Below are 17,567 nucleotides of genomic sequence, written 5' to 3'. Positions count from 1 at the left end.
CAAAGAGTGCGAAGAGAGCCAGGAGTTTACAGGAAGTGTTGCTGACTGGGAGCAGAGTCGGAGGGCGGAGATCTAGTTAGTCCACACAGCAGCTATATTCTGTAAGGTAAGAGGGGATGGAGGCTAGGCCAGTTACATGCTCCTCCTGTAGGATGTGGGTGGTGAGGGATACCACCGGTGTCCCCACTGACTATACCTGCGGGAAGTGCACCCAACTTCAGCTCCTCAAAGACCGTGTTAGGGAACTGGAGCTGAAGCTGGATGAACTTCGGATCATCCGGGAGGCAGAGGGGGTGATTGATAAGAGTTACAGGGAGGTAACCACACCCAAGGTACTGGACAAGAATAGCTGGGTTACAGTCAGGGGGAAAAAAACAAACAGGCAGACAGTGCAGGGATCCCTCGTGGCCGTTCCCCTTCAAAACAAGTATACCGTTTTGGATGCTGTTGGGGGGATGACCTACCGGGGGAAGGCCCTAGCGGTCAGGTCTCTGGCACGGAGTCTGGCTCTGGGGCTCAGAAGGGAAGGGGGGAGAATAGAAAAGCAATAGTTGTAGGAGATTCAATGGTTAGGGGAATAGATAGGAGATTCTGTGGTCGCGAGCGAGACTCCCGGGAGGTATGTTGCCTCCCGGGTGCCAGGGCCAGGGATGTCTCGGATCGTGTCTTCAGGATCCTTAAGGGGGAGGGTGAGCAGCCAGAAGTCGTGGTGCACATTGGTACCAACGACATAGGTAGGAAAAGTGGTGTGGAGGTAATAAACACGTTTAGGGAGTTAGGCTGGAAGTTGAAAGCCAGGACAGACAGAGTTGTCATCTCTGGTTTGTTGCCGGTGCCACGTGATAGCGAGGCTAGGAATAGGGAGAGAGTGCAGTTGAACACGTGGCTGCAGGAATGGTGTAGGAGGGAGGGCTTCAGGTATTTGGATAATTGGAGCGCATTCTGGGGAAGGTGGGACCTGTACAAGCAAGACGGGTTGCATCTGAACCAGAGGGGCACCAATATCCTGGGAGGGAGGTTTGCTAGTACTCTTCGGGAGGGTTTAAACTAATTTGGCTGGGGAATGGGAACCGGATTTGTAGTCCAGCAACTAAGGTAGCCGATATTCAGGACGCCAAAGCGTGTAATGAGGCAGTGGGGAAGGGAACACTGACAAAGGAGAGTATTTGCAGGCACGGAGATGGGTTGAAGTGTGTATACTTCAACGCAAGAAGCATCAGGAATAAGGTGGGTGAACTTAAGGCATGGATCGGTACTTGGGACTACGATGTGGTGGCCATCACGGAAACTTGGATAGAAGAGGGGCAGAAATGGTTGTTGGAGGTCCCTGGTTACAGATGTTTCAATAAGATTAGGGAGGGTGGTAAAAGAGGTGGGGGGGTGGCATTATTAATTAGAGATAGTATAACAGCTGCAGAAAGGAAGTTCGAGGAGTATCACCCTATTGAGGTAGTATGGGTTGAAGTCAGAAATAGGAAAGGCGCAGTCACCTTGTTAGGAGTTTTCTATAGGACCCCAATAGTAGCAGAGATGTGGAGGAACAGATTGGGAAACAGATTTTGGAAAGGTGCAGAAGTCACAGGGTAGTAGTCATGGGTGACTTTAACTTCCCAAATATTGAGTGGAAACTCTTTAGATCAAATAGTTTGGATGGGGTGGTGTTTGTGCAGTGTGTCCAGGAAGCTTTTCTAACACAGTATGTAGATTGTCCGACCAGAGGAGGGGCAATATTGGATTTAGTACTTGGTAATGAACCAGGGCAAGTGATAGATTTGTTAGTGGGGGAGCATTTTGGAGATAGTGACCACAATTCTGTGACTTTCACTTTAGTAATGGAGAGGGATAGGTACGTGCAACAGGGCAAGGTTTACAATTGGGGGAAGGGTAAATACGATGTTGTCAGACAAGAATTGAAGTGCATAAGTTGGGAACATAGGCTGGCAGGGAAGGACACAAGTGAAATGTGGAACTTGTTCAAGGAACAGGTGCTACGTGTCCTTGATATGTATGTCCCTGTCAGGCAGGGAAGAGATGGTCGAGTGAGGGAACCATGGTTGACAAGAGAGGTTGAATGTCTTGTTAAGAGGAAAAAGGTGACTTATGTAAGGCTGAGGAAACAAGGTTCAGACAGGGCATTGGAGGGATACAAGATAGCCAGGAGGGAACTGAAGAAAGGGATTAGGAGAGCTAAGAGAGGGCATGAACAATCTTTGGCGGGTAGGATCAAGGAAAACCCCAAGGCCTTTTACACATATGTGAGAAATATGAGAATGACTAGAGCGAGGGTAGGTCCAATCAAGGACAGTAGCGGGAGATTGTGTATTGAGTCTGAAGAGATAGGAGAGGTCTTGAATGAGTACTTTTCTTCTGTATTTACAAATGAGAGGGGCGATATTGTTGGAGAGGACAGTGTGAAACAGATTGGTAAGCTCGAGGAAATACTTGTTAGGAAGGAAGATGTGTTGGGCATTTTGAAAAACTTGAGGATAGACAAGTCCCCCGGGCCTGACGGGATATATCCAAGGATTCTATGGGAAGCAAGAGATGAAATTGCAGAGCCGTTGGCAATTATCTTTTCATCCTCACTGTCAACAGGGGTGGTACCAGGGGATTGGAGAGTGGCGAATGTCGTGCCCCTGTTCAAAAAAGGGACTAGGGATAACCCTGGGAATTACAGGCCAGTTAGTCTTACTTCGGTGGTAGGCAAAGTAATGGAAAGGGTACTGAAGGATAGGATTTCTGAGCATCTGGAAAGACACTGCTTGATTAGGGATAGTCAGCACGGATTTGTGAGGGGTAGGTCTTGCCTTACAAATCTTATTGAATTCTTTGAGGAGGTGACCAAGCATGTGGATGAAGGTAAAGCAGTGGATGTAATGTACATGGATTTTAGTAAGGCATTTGATAAGGTTCCCCATGGTAGGCTTATGCAGAAAGTAAGGAGGCATGGGATAGTGGGAAATTTGGCCAGTTGGATAACAAACTGGCTAACCGATAGAAGTCAGAGAGTGGTGGTGGATGGCAAATATTCAGCCTGGATCCCAGTTACCAGTGGCGTACCGCAGGGATCAGTTCTGGGTCCTCTGCTGTTTGTGATTTTCATTAATGACTTGGATGAGGGAGTTGAAGGGTGGGTCAGTAAATTTGCAGACGATACAAAGATTGGTGGAGTTGTGGATAGTAAGGAGGGCTGTTGTCGGCTGCAAAGAGACATAGATAGGATGCAGAGCTGGGCTGAGAAGTGGCAGATGGAGTTTAACCCTGAAAAGTGTGAGGTTGTCCATTTTGGAAGGACAAATATGAATGCGGAATACAGGGTTAACGGTAGAGTTCTTGGCAATGTGGAGGAGCAGAGAGATCTTGGGGTCTATGTTCATACATCTTTGAAAGTTGCCACTCAAGTGGATAGAGCTGTGAAGAAGGCCTATGGTGTGCTCGCGTTCATTAACAGAGGGATTGAATTTAAGAGCCGTGAGGTGATGATGCAGCTGTACAAAACTTTGGTAAGGCCACATTTGGAGTACTGTGTACAGTTCTGGTCGCCTCATTTTAGGAAGGATGTGGAAGCTCTGGAAAAGGTGCAAAGAAGATTTACCAGGATGTTGCCTGGAATGGAGAGTAGGTCTTACGAGGAAAGGTTGAGGGTGCTAGGCCTTTTCTCATTAGAGCGGAGAAGGATGAGGGGCGACTTGATAGAGGTTTATAAGATGATCAGGGGAATAGATAGAGTAGACAGTCAGAGACTTTTTCCCCGGGTGGAACACACCATTACAAGGGGACATAAATTTAAGGTGAAAGGTGGAAGATATAGGAGGGATATCAGAGGTAGGTTCTTTACCCAGAGAGTAGTGGGGGCATGGAATGCACTGCCTGTGGAAGTAGTTGAGTCGGAAACATTAGGGACCTTCAAGCAGCTATTGGATAGGTACATGGATTACGGTAAAATGATATAGTGTAGATTTATTTGTTCTTAAGGGCAGCACGGTAGCATTGTGCATAGCACAATTGCTTCACAGCTCCATGGTCCCAGGTTCGATTCCGGATTGGGTCATTGTCTGTGCGGAGTCTGCACGTCCTCCCCGTGTCTGCGTGGGTTTCCTCCGGGTGCTCCGGTTTCCTCCCACAGTCCAAAGATGTGCGGGTTAGGTGAATTGGCCAATGATAAATTGCCCTTAATGTCCAAATTGCCCTTGGTGTTGGGTGGAGGTGTTGAGTTTGGGTAGGGTGCTCTTTCCAAGAGCCGGTGCAGACTCAAAGGGCCGAATGGCCTCCTTCTGCACTGTAAATTCAATGATAATCTATGATTAATCTAGGACAAAGGTTCGGCACAACATCGTGGGCCGAAGGGCCTGTTCTGTGCTGTATTTTCTATGTTCTATGTTCTATGTTAAACCCTTAGCGGTTCACAAGGTCACATTGTTAAATCTCAGTTTCAAAGAGTATACTTGTAAATCATTACTTTAGTTCAATGTTTCAGATGCCAATACAAATGAGACTTTTTCTGCCTGTCAACAGCAGCCTCGTCAATTTACTGAATTTTTTTCGTTGGGTTAAGGCCCAGGACTGCTCCTGTGTAAACTTATTGGCAGTTCCAAACTCTTGATTCTGCTAACTTTTTTTTGTCCAAAAATGTTAGGAGCGGTTATTAGGTTACGGGGATAGGATGGAAGTGAGGGCGTAAACTGGGTCGGTGCAGACTCGATGACCCGAATGGCCTCCTTCTGCACGCTATGGGCTGGATTCTCCGAGCCTCGCGCCGGGCCGGAGACCCGCCGCAACCGCGCCCTGACGCTGGCACGCAATTCTCTGAGGAGCGGAGAATCTGCGCCGGCGCGCTTGGCGCTGGCCGCGGCCTGGCCGCCGATTCTCCGGCCTTGATGGGCCGAGCGGCAACGGGAGATTCCCGCCGGCGCCGTTCACACCTGCTCGCAGCCGGTGGGAACTCTGTGCTCAGGGTCAGGAGACGGCCTGTTTGGGGGGGCTCCTTCACTGGGGGGGGGGGGGGGGGGGGGGGGGGGTGGCCTCCGATGGGGTCTGGCCCATGATCGGGGCCCACTGATCAGCGGGCCGGCCTCTCCAGCCCCGGCCCTATTTTGTTAAGCGGCCGGCCCCTGAACCCCCACGCCATGTTGCGTTGGGGCCGTTGCATAGAACATAGAACATAGAAAATACAGCACAGAACAGGCCCTTCGGCCCACGATGTTGTGCCGAACCTTTGTCCTAGATTAATCATAGATTATCATTGAATTTACAGTGCAGAAGGAGGCCATTCGGCCCTTTGAGTCTGCACCGGCTCTTGGAAAGAGCACCCTACCCAAACTCAACACCTCCACCCAACACCAAGGGCAATTTTGGACACTAAGGGCAATTTATCATGGCCACTCCACCTAACCTGCACATCTTTGGACTGTGCGAGGAAACCGGAGCACCCGGAGGAAACCCACGCAGACACGGACGTTGAGGCAGTCCCTCGCGCATGAGCCCCCTATGGGGGGGCCAGAATTGGTTGTGCCCGCGCCCGTTCCGCGGCGTCATGAAACGCGACAACGTTCACGATGGCGCGGACACTCCGCCTCTATTTCAGAGAATCCCGCCCTATGTTTTACATTCTAATGTGCATCTTAAGCTCTTTGGTTTTATTTGAGTGGGGTATGTTCCAGCAAGTGATTAGAAATGCCATTTGTATATAGATTTATTTAGCTTCGTTGAAGATGTTGGGTATGGCAATGTGTGTCTATACATGAGGTACTCACTTTTTTTTTTAAACTTTCTCCCTAAGAGCAATAGGTGAGTTGGTCACTAAAAGTCCTCTTTCGTCCACTATCTTTGGAACAGCTCTGTGATTTTTAGAAAGGCACAAAGAAATGCTTTGAGCTTTGACGTGGAGTCATCCAGACTCAAAACGTTAGCTCCCTTTTCCCCACAGATGCTGTCAAACCTGCTGAGATTGTCCAGTACTTTGTGTTTTTGTTTCAGATTCCAGCATCTGCAGTAAATTGCTTTTATATTAGAAATAACTGCTTGTTTTCCTTCCCTTCATACTTATTGTTTCATTTAACAGGCAAATCCACCAACCTATGACCGAGTGGAAGATCTTGCATCCTTGTTGTATCTTAATGAATCTAGTGTTCTTCACACACTACGCCAACGTTATGGGGGTAACCTAATTCATACTTATGCAGGATCAAATATGATAGTGGTGAATCCCCTCAGCTCTCCTTCAATGTATTCTGAGAAGGTATGTCTTTAGAATATTCCTTTGTGATGTTCTTTAACAATGTTGAGTGCCAAAGCAGCTTCAATTAATTTCAGTGACTATAGATAAAATGGAAAATATGATTTTTAATATGGGGGAGCATATTGTCCAAAGACTATATGATAGTCATACAATGTACTATTATTTCAAAGCCGTTTTGCTTTCAAAAGCTTCAAATTGACTAAATTAAGCAATTTAAATGACAGGTAGCTTTTGCTAGAAAAAGTTATGATCAACAATTAAGCAACTTTGAATTAAAAGTATTGCATTTTAGTTGCATAATAATATAGTCGACTCTTTAATATGAGGTTGGCATTGAATTGTTCATTTGGTCAAATTCCTGTAACTCCCTCCCTAACAGCACTGTGGGTGTGCCTACAGCAATAGTTCCAAGAAGATGACTCACCACTACTTCCTCCAAGGCAATGAGGAATGGGCAACAAATGCTAGCGTTGCCAGCAATGCCCATATCCCAAGGATTAATTTTTAAAAAGCCGCGCTTAAAACCCTTTAACGTGAGAATAGATACTTGCATTGTTAGTGTTTCACAAGCCTAAATTATCTGAGAATTTATACAAGCTATTTTTAATCTCTGTCTTTAGAAAATTCAGTCGCTGAAGTGCTTAATACTGTGAATATCACTTCGCGAACTTTGTGTAATATAAGTGCACATACCACAAAAACTCCATTATGTCATAAACTGATTTAAAATAGTTTCAATTTATAAAAATGAAATTCTCTGTGATCTGTAGACTATCAGTGGAGAAATTATAGTTATTTTGTGCAGGCTATTTTTATGACGTAAATGGTAAATGAATAGTAGTAAAATGACTTGAACATCAATAATCATAATTTTTTGTGATTTTTTTTTAATTTTTTTATTTTTTATTTTTTATTTTATTTTTTCAAACTGTATTCAACTTTTTAGGCTAATTCCCGACTGAAAGTTTAAAATATTAAGCCTGCACTGTGCTCTGCCTATTTCCTTCCAATGTTCACATTAGAGGTGGATTATATGAAGAACAGTTTTGAAGACTGGTTTACAATGTGGTCTGAAATTTTGAATAACTTACATACTATTTTTATAAAGGATAACTATTCTTAAAATTAGATCCCTAATGCTGTTCGTAGTATATATAAATGATTTGGAGGAAATTGTAACTGGTCTGATTAGTAAGTTTGCAGACCACACAAAGGTTGGTGGAATTGCAGACAGTGATAAGGACTGTCAGAGGATACCGCAGGATTTAGATCATTTAGAGATTTGGGCGGAGAGATGGCAGATGGAGTTTAATCCGGACAAATGTGAGGTAATGCATTTTGGAAGGTCTAATACAGATAGGGAATATACAGTGAATGGTAGAACCCTCAAGAGTATTGACAGTCAGAGAGATCCAGGGGTACAGGTCCACAGGTCACAGAAAGGGGCAACACAGGTGGAGAAGGTAGTCAAGAAGGCATACGTCATGCTTGCCTTCATTGGCCGGGGCATTGCGTATAAAAATTGGCAAGTCATGTTGCAGCTGTATAGAACCTTAGTTAGGTCACACTTGTAGTATAGTGTTCAATTCTGGTCGCCACACTACCAGAAGGATGTGGAGGCTTTAGAGAGGGTGCAGAAGAGATTTACCAGGATGTTGCCTGTTATGGAGGGAATTAGCTATTTGTTCTCACTGGAACAAAGGAGGTTGAGGGGCGACCTGATGGAGGTCTACAAAATTATGAGGGTCATAGACAGACTGGATAGTCAGAGATTTTTTTCCCAGGGTAGAGGGGTCATTTACTAGGGGACCTAGGTTTATGTTGCGAGGGGCAAGGTTTAGAGAAGATGTACGAGGCAAGTTTTCTTACACAGAGGGTAGTGGGTGCCTGGAACTCGCTACCGGAGGAGGTAGTGGAAGCAGGGACGATAGGGACATTTAAGGGGCATCTTGACAAATACTTGAATAGGATGGGAATAGAGGGATACGGACCCCGGAAGTGTAGACTATTTTAGTTTAAACAGGCAGCATGGTCGGCGCAGGCTTGGAGGGCCGAAGGGCCAGTTCCTGTGCTGCATTTTTCTTCTTTTATTATGGGAGAGGCGTTTTCAGAACCCCAAAATGTATCATGGAGTTCAAGCAACCTCCCCCCTTAATGTATTGTTGCTATTGAAGCACATGGCTTGTTCTCCAGGTGGGTATTACAATTATGGACACGTGGGTTTTTAAACACAAAACAATGTTTATTCCATGAACTCAACTTGACCTTTTAAATAAACATTGGATCACTTTACACCCCTTACTTTAAATATAACCCCAAAACTAATGCAACACTAAATCTTTCAGTTATTCCTTTCAACATCCAAGAAACTTAACACCTTTAAACAAACACATCAGGTTGAAGGCATTACTATTATGAGTTTAAATCACCCAAATGATCCAGATATAGTCTTTCATGGCAGAGATCACAGCAGATCCAGCTCACTGCAAACAGACACACCCAAGCTATTTTCCTCAAAACCGAAACTCAAAAACTGCAAAATGGCTGAGCTAAAACCCAGCTCCACCCACACTCTGACATCACTGCATTTCTTAAAGGTACATTGCGGAAACATCCATTTCTTAAAAGCACTCTCACATGACACCTCCCCCCAAGAAAAAGAAATAAACCATCAACTTCAAGATGGTTTCATTTTTCACTTTTGCACCATCCACTAAGAAATGTGCACAGTAAATATACCTTTTCGTTTCTAAAAAAAAAACACACACAAATAGGTATAATAATATAGTCCATTTTACTTTGTTCTTTTTCCTCCACCCAAAATCCTTCTCGATTGACAGTCTCTTTGAACAAAGTCTCTGCACGATCCATCCATTCCTCTACTCCTCGGCATTTCCCTTTATAATCAGATACTTTAGTTCAATCTGACCACAGAGTCCCTTGCAATTTTCCAATACAGGAGCATTGGTGATGACAGCTTTCAGGCAGCCACATAGAACATAGAACATAGAACAATACAGCGCAGTACAGGCCCTTCGGCCCACGATGTTGCACCGAAACAAAAGCCATCTAACCTACACTATGCCCTTATCATCCATATGTTTATCCAATAAACTTTTAAATGCCCTCAATGTTGGCGAGTTCACTACTGTAGCAGGTAGGGCATTCCACGGCCTTACTACTCTTTACGTAAAGAACCTACCTCTGACCTCTGTCCTATATCTATTACCCCTCAGTTTAAAGTTCTGTCCCCTCGTGCCAGCCATTTCCATCCGCGGGAGAAGGCTCTCACTGTCCACCCTATCCAACCCCCTGATCAAATGCCTGTTGAAAGTCCGCTGTCCATTGAATTTTTTTATGTTTCTTCAGCAATTTCATCAGTGGAGTAAGCATGCCACAAAAGTTTTGCACAACTGTTCGATCAAATCCACTCATGCTAAGAAATCGCATTATTTCCCTTCGTCTTGAGGGTATCGGAAACTCCGCAAGGAAAGTGATTCGGGCTTCTCCAAATTCACTTCGGCTAGGTTCATCACCAAACCTGCCGCCTGAAGTCGATCGAAGAACTCCATACGATGTTTTAAATATTCTTTCCATGTCTGGAAGTTGGAAATAAAAGCAGATTGTCCCAATTTCTCAATACAATCCTTCAAACGCGGGATAGGATAAGAGTCCGTTCTTGTAACTGCATTCACCTTTCGATAGTCCTGACACAACCGTTGGGTACCGTCTGGTTTAGGTACCATCACTATGGGTGAGCTCCATTGGTTGCAACCCACTTCAATTATGCCATTCTTCAGCATTCTCTCAATCTCTCTGTTAACCTGTGCCAATTTTAAAGGATTAAATCTATATGGATGTCATTTGATAGGAACAGCAATTCCCACATCTACATCATGTATAGCCATTTTAGTACTTCCCAATTTATCTCTACAAGCTTGCCCATATGATGTCAATAACTCTTTCAGGTCAGTTTGTTTTTCCTCTGGAAGGTAACTTAACAATTCATCCCAATTTTTAAGAACATCCTCATTTTCCAATTTAATTTGAGGTATGTCAAATTCACAGTCATCTGGATTTGGTTCGTCACTTTGAGTTAGAATCATTAAAACCTCCTTTTTCTCTCCTTCCCTTTCAAAGTACCTTTTAAGCATATTCACATGACACACCCGGTGAGTCTTCCTTCTATCTGATGTTTTTACCACATAATTCGCCACACTTAATTTCCTTTCAATCTGATAAGGTCCACAAAACCTAGCTTTTAAAGGTTCACCTACCACTGGTAACAACACTAAAACTTTATCCCCACTGGCAAAACTACGGACTTTGGATTTCTTGTCCGCTACCCGTTTCATCATATTTTGGGCAACTTTCAAATGTTGGCTAGCCAATTCACCTGCTCTATTTAATAGTTCCCTAAAATTTGACACGTAATCCAATAGTGTAATTTCCGATTTCTCACCCACCAAATTTTCCTTAATTAATTTAAGTGGTCCTCTTACCTCATGACCAAAAATTAGTTCAAAAGGACTAAAGTTGGTAGACTCATTAGGTGCATCCCTAATTGCAAACAATACGAATGGAATTCCTTTATCCCAATCCTCTGGATAACCTTGACAATACGCCCTCAACATTGTCTTTAATGTCTGATGCCACCTTTCTAACGCTCCCTGCGATTCTGGATGGTACTCAGTTGATTTAAATTGTTTTATTCCTAAGCTATCCATAACTACTTCTTTGAATAACTTTGAAGTAAAATTTGATCCTTGATCCGATTGAATTTCTGTGGGTAGTCCATATCTAGTAAAGAATTTAAGTAACTCCTCCACAATCCTTTTAGCTGTAATATTATGTACTGGAATGGCCTCTGGAAACCTAGTAGACACATCCAGTATAGTCAAAAGATATTGAGTCCCACTTTTTGTTTTAGGAAGCAGTCCTACACAATAGATTAGGACCCTTGTAAAAGGTTCCTCAATTGGTGGAATGGGTATTAAGGGCGCTGGTTTTATCACTCCTTGAGGTTTCCCTATCACTTGACATGTGTGACATTATTAACAAACTTTAACTACATATTTATGTAGTCCAGGCCAATAAAAAATGTTTCTGGATTTTAGCTTGAGTTTTCCTTATTCCAAATGACCTCCCACTGGTACCTCATGTGCAACACACAACACCTCCTTTCTATACCCTACCGGCAATACTACTTGATGAACTTCTGCCCACTTTTCATCCGCCTACATATGTACAGGTCTCCATTTTCTCATCAAGACATCACTTTTACGTTAATAACACTCTGGTATACTCTCCGATTCCTCTTCCGTATATGCTTTCTGATAACTCCGTTTTATTTCTACATCTTTCTGTTGTAACTCCACCAATTTTCCTGATCGAAAAATATCTGCCTCATCCTCCACCTGTTCTTGTTCTTTTTCAACCATCTGATCAAAAATCGTTTCTGATAATTGCACTTCAACTTCATCTTCACTCTTTGATTTCTCCTCTTGTCTTAACCTGTGACTTTGCGACCGGGTTACTACACAATCCGGAAAAATATCAGGATATTCGTCCTTCAACCCTTCAGTTGTCTGATTTTTACACTGACGTATCAACCACAGAAGGCATCACTCCCACCTGCGATCCAGCTATATCATTACCCAAGATAAACTGTATTCCTGGACAAGAAAGTTTCTCTATTACTCCTACTACCACTTCACCACTCTTCACTGTACTTTCCAACCTTACCTTATATAGTGGAACGCAACTCCTCTCACCCTGAATTCCACATATCACCTTTTCTGGCAACATCCTTCCCAAACTACATAATTCCTCATCTCTTGCCATTAAAGATTGACTAGCCCCTGTTACTCTTAAAATTGTGACTTCTTTACTTGCTCCTCCTGATACACATGAGTAAACTACTCACACAAGTAAATTATTTAAAGACATCTGGCACCTTCTTAACAATTACTTCTTGAACAGGCTGTACAATCGTTTGCAACTCCTTTGTTTCCCTTGGGCTTTCCTTTACCACTCTTAACAAATCCCACTGTCTTATCCTGTTGTACCACATCAGCCTTCTCAGTGCTTTTCTTCAACCACCAACACTGTGACTTTACATGGCCTAGTTTATTACAGTGAAAACATTTGAAACTTGTCATCTCTTTTCCACCCTCCTGGATTTCTTTTTTAATCTGAGGTACACTCTCTTTATTGTCTCCCATCAGATCACCTTTACCTTTACCACTTGATTATTTCTCATGTCCCCAGTTTCTATCCCTCACCGGCTGAAACTGATGTTGGAAACCAATCTTTGATTTATGAACAAAAACATAATCATCTGCCATTTCTGCTGCTAATCTCACAGTTTTAACCCTCTGTTCTTCCACATGAGTTCTCATTACATCAGGAATTGAATTTTTATCTCCTCTAAAAGTATAATTTATCTGAGAGCTTCATACGTTTGGTCTATTTTCAAAGCCCTTATCCACCTATCAAAATTACTCTGTTTGAGCCTTTCAAACTCCATGTATGTTTGACCAAATTCTTTCCTTAACTTTCTAAACCTTTCTCTGCAAGCTTCAGGCACTAGCTCATATGCACTTAAGATGGATTTCTTCACCTCCTCATACATTCCAGATACCTCCTCCGGTAGTGACACTTCACTAGCTCTACCTACCAGCTTTGTTTGAATCAGTAATACCCACATGTCCTGTGGCCATTTCATTTGTTTAGCTACCTTCTCAACTGAAATGAAAAAGGCTTCCACTTCCTTCTCGCCAAACCTTGACAATTCTTGGACATATTTAAATAGATTCCCACCAAGCCTTCGACTATGACACTCTTTCTCACTATCACTATCATCCAACTGTACATTTCCCTTTACCTCTGCCAATTTTAATTGACTGTCATGTTTCATGGCCATTTTCTGAAGTTCAAACTCCCTCTCTTTATCTTTTTCCCTGATCTGTATCTTCCTTTCTTTTTCCTTTTTGTTCTGCTAGGGCTATTCTTTCTTTTCTCCTTTCTTCTCTCTCCTTTTCTTTTTCCTCTCTCTTTCTCTCTCTTTTTCCTCTCTATCTGTCTCGTATTCAATCCGCTTTAATTCTTTCTCATGTTCCATTTGTTTAATTTGCAACTGAATTTTTGCCATTTCCAATGAGTCAAACTCTATCTCAGGCAATTTATATGCTTAACCACCACCATAATTACCTCATCTTTTTGCATTTTGTCAGGTAATGTTAACTGCAATGTTTTTGCCAGACCCAACAGTCTGCTTTTAGTCTCTGTCTGTAAGGTACTGCGTGTGACAGTCTCCACCACAAAAAACTTCTGAGCCTCTGAAAAAGCCATTGTCCACACCACACTTAAACTAAAATACCACACCGGAAAAGCAACAATCCTTCACTGTCGTTAAGTTCACAAAAGCCAATCCAATAGATAGACTTTTATCCCCCTCGAGCCCCCAATTGTTATGGGAGAGGCGTTTTCAGGACCCCAAAATGTATCATGGAGTTCAAGCAACCTCCCCCTTTAATGTATTGTTTCTTCTGAAGCACACGGCTTGTTTTCCAAGTGTGGTATTACAATTATGGACACGTGGGTTTTTAAACACAAAACAATATTTATTCCATGAACTCAACTTAACCTTTTAAATAAACATTGGATCACTTAACACCCCTTACTTCAGAGAGAACCCCGAAAATAATACAACACTGAATAATCCTTCAGTTATTCCTTTCAACATCCAAGAGACTTAACACCTTTAAACAGAAACACATCAGGTTAAAGGCATTACTCTTATGAGTTTAAATCACCCAAATGATCCAGAGATAGCCTTTCATGGCAGAGATCACAGCAGATCCAGCTCACTGCAAACACAGACACCCCAAGCTCTTTTCCTCAAAACTGAAACTCAAAAACTGCAAAATGGCTGAGCTAAAACCCAGCTCCACCCACACTCTGACATCACTGCATTTCTTAAAGGTACATTGCATACACATCCATTTCTTAAAGGCACTCTCACATGACACTTTGCTAAAAATAAATGAGATATGCCCTCCTAAAAGGTATAGAAAAATAATCTTCTGATCAGCTTTGGTTTTGCGCAATTTAAAGTGGCAAGTCAATTTCCATTCAAGCTAAGCAGCATCTTTCTTGTGATGCCTGCTGTTTGGAAATTATCCATCTTGTAAGCCTATATATTTTGAGGTATAAATGTTGACGGCATTTAATTCTGTTAGTAAGTTACTTAATAGTTGGTGATTTGATTTGTTACTGAGAAAAGTACACCTATTCAACCCATTCATGAAAAACCAGACAAAGACTCTTGGAGTAAAGGATCCAGTTTCATTACAAGCTATAGCGAGGGCTCCTGGTATTCCAAGTGGGTCACAAATGAAGCCCAGATTTAATGACAGTACAGACAGTTATACTTCAAGATTTGATACAAGAAATTGGCATATACCAATAATTTGTAACTCATTATCTATGTCCAATCATGACTATTGATTAGATCATAGAATTTACAGTGCAGAAGGAGGCCATTTGGCCCATCGAGTCGGCACCGGCTCTTGGAAAGAGCACCCTACCAAAGCCCACAACACCACCCTATCCCCATAACACAGTAACCCCACCCAACACTAAGGGCAATTTTGGACACTAAGGGCAATTTAGCATGGCCAATCCACCTATCATGCACATTTTTGGAATGTGGGAGGAAACCGGAGCACCCGGAGAAAACCCACGCACACACTGGGAGGATGTGCAGACTCCGCACAGACAGTGACCCAAGCCGGGAATCGAACCTGGGACCCTGGAGCTGTGAAGCAATTGCGCTAACCACTATGCTACCGTGCTGCCCCATGGTTACATCATGGTTACATCATGCATAGTATATGAAAATAATTAGCCAATCACATTAAAAGTACACCTGATTAATTAAACTAACCAATCAATACAAAGGCATGTATATTGCCTTGCAATTATTGATATCAGTGGTCCGATATCTGGGGTGTAGCCGTCAATCAGTTCCCTCCCTACTGCTAACAGCACACATACTGGAGCAATCACAATGGTACCCTGTTGCACATTGTAGAATAGATCTTGGATTCTAACACCTGCAGTTTTGATGTCTGAAGCTGGCCTATCAGAGACAGAGTATGTCCTTGTTATATCCGTTACAATTAGCAGTTCCCACATTCCGAACTGAAGATTTTAACTTCCTCAGTAAATAATGGAACTGTAGATTAAACTAGGTATAGTATTTAAAGATGCTCAAATTTTCCTCTTCAAATTGTTTTATCTGTCTTGTAGTAATGTATATTAAAATAGAGCAGCCCAGGTTCTGGCTTTGCCAATAAACAATGCCTGTTTTGCTGTCATTATCAATAGAAATTAACTTTACAAATTATTGTTTAATTTTACAGAGAGAAGACCAGGAAAACATTTGTATGCTTTTCCATTGTGAATTTTCATTTGTGAATAACATTTTCATCTAAGTTTATATTTTTAATTTGTGAATACCCAAATGATGCATACATATTGGTGTACTTGGACCCATAAAATTCTCTGGACATATTTTGAGAATACTATAGCCATTGTTTAAAAATAAGGAGTTGCCCATTTAAGACAGCGATGAAGAGAATTTATCTTATCAGAAGTTTGAAAGTCTTTGGAACTCTATTCAAAAAGATGGTGGAAGCAGATTCCTTGAATATTTTTAAGGCTAAATTTGTGAGAAGAAAGGATATCAGGGGAAAGGCAGGAATGTGAATTGAGATTGCAGTCCGATCAGTCATGATCTTCTTGAATGGCTGAACTATCCTGAGGGGTTGAGTGACCTATTCCTAGTTTGTATGAAGCAGACAGGACACAGAATGAAGGGAGCAAAAAGTTTCCATGATGAACTGAAGTTGTTGGCATGTTATTTGGGCAGGGTAGCGTGACTGCAGTTTGTTGTATGTTACTTGCAAAAACATCTAATGGCAACACAAGTTTGATTTTAAGTAATAAACTGTCCAGAGACATTTGTCAATTTTATTTAAAGGCAAATAAAAGGTCTGCCTAAGATCTTTTGGGGGATGAATAAATATATAGGGCGGGATTCTCCACCCCAGTTTTCTGGTGCGACCCGCTCCTGCCAGCAGCGGGAATCTCCGTCCCGAAAGCCGGCCAATGGAGATTCCCATTATGGGCAGCCCCACGCTGCTGGGAAATTTCTGGGTGTGGGTGCGCTGCCGGCGCAACGGAGAACCCCGCCAGCAGAGAATCCAGCCCATAGTGTTATACTCCAGAAACTCTGGTGGTAAGGAGAGAACTGGAGACCATCTTTACACCCTTTTATAAGTTTTTGTTTACAGAGATGCACATTGCACCTCCGAACCCCAACCACCATCCTTCCAATCTATTCCTATTTATAGTAGCATGAGTGAATTACCAGTTAATGTCCATCACCTGCATGTAATTAAACACAATTAGTATACAATTAACATACAGAACAAATATTTATGGTGCTTAATGGAAGGTATTGTTGAACTGCTTGTGAGTTAACTGATCCTTACCAGGGCAATGTCGCTGAAGCTGATCTGATTTAATTTTTTTTGTGTAATGAATTGAACAAGGCCAGAATAGATTGGTGTCTATATCCCTTAAAAATTAATTTGATCTGAAATAGCTGATTATGAAGCAGTATAAATGCCAGTTCAGCAATTCATGTTGTCTTATTCTGAACATTTTTGCAATTTACTTAATAATCTATACAAAATCTCATTGTGTGTTCATTTTAGGTAATGCACATGTTTAAAGGGTGTCGCAGGGAAGATACCTCTCCACACGTGTATGCTATTGCACAGGTTGCCTACAGAAATTTGCTGACCACCAGGCAGGACCAATCTATTGTTCTTTTGGGCAGAAGTGGCAGTGGAAAAACTACAAACAGTCAACACCTTGTTCAGTATCTAGTCACAATTGCTGGGAGCACAGGAAAAAACATGACTGGTAGGGGAAAACAAAGCTGCAAACGTTTAATTCTTGGTAGTCTCAAACTTGGTATTACTTTTATAATAAAGCAGTTGGAATGTAAATCCTTCATAGCTTTATTTCTGGTTATATTAAGCCCAATGTAATTTAAATTTTACTTTAACCAATCCAAACAAGGAAGAACATTTTCTCAACAAGAATTTACTAATTCAAAAAAGGAACAAAACTGATCCATGTGTCTACAGATATTTGTGTTGCATCAATGCCCTGAAAAACAGAAGTAAAATTCACACCTACCTTTTATGATGACCTTTAAACAGCCAATAAAAACGTAGAAGGAGGTTCATGA

The 17,567-nt window shown here is 42.3% G+C and overlaps 1 protein-coding gene across 13 annotated transcripts in view; it reads left to right on the top strand.

The window, feature by feature from the left end:
- The window catches only part of myo18ab (myosin XVIIIA b), a 351,310-nt gene that overhangs the window by 147,069 nt on the left and 186,674 nt on the right, over positions 1–17,567 (top strand). For all 13 annotated transcript variants that reach the window (XM_072469598.1, XM_072469597.1, XM_072469599.1 and 10 more), the window contains 2 exons: positions 6,062–6,238; positions 17,026–17,236. In XM_072469598.1, the coding sequence (XP_072325699.1) occupies positions 6,062–6,238; positions 17,026–17,236 (388 nt within the window). The remainder of the gene's footprint in view (positions 1–6,061; positions 6,239–17,025; positions 17,237–17,567) is intronic.

The sequence above is a fragment of the Scyliorhinus torazame genome, chromosome 12 (assembly GCF_047496885.1).
Source record: "Scyliorhinus torazame isolate Kashiwa2021f chromosome 12, sScyTor2.1, whole genome shotgun sequence".
Classification (NCBI taxonomy): Eukaryota; Metazoa; Chordata; class Chondrichthyes; order Carcharhiniformes; family Scyliorhinidae; genus Scyliorhinus; species Scyliorhinus torazame.
Note: the sequence above shows the minus strand (reverse complement) of the source record. Positions and strands in the feature narration are given on the sequence as shown.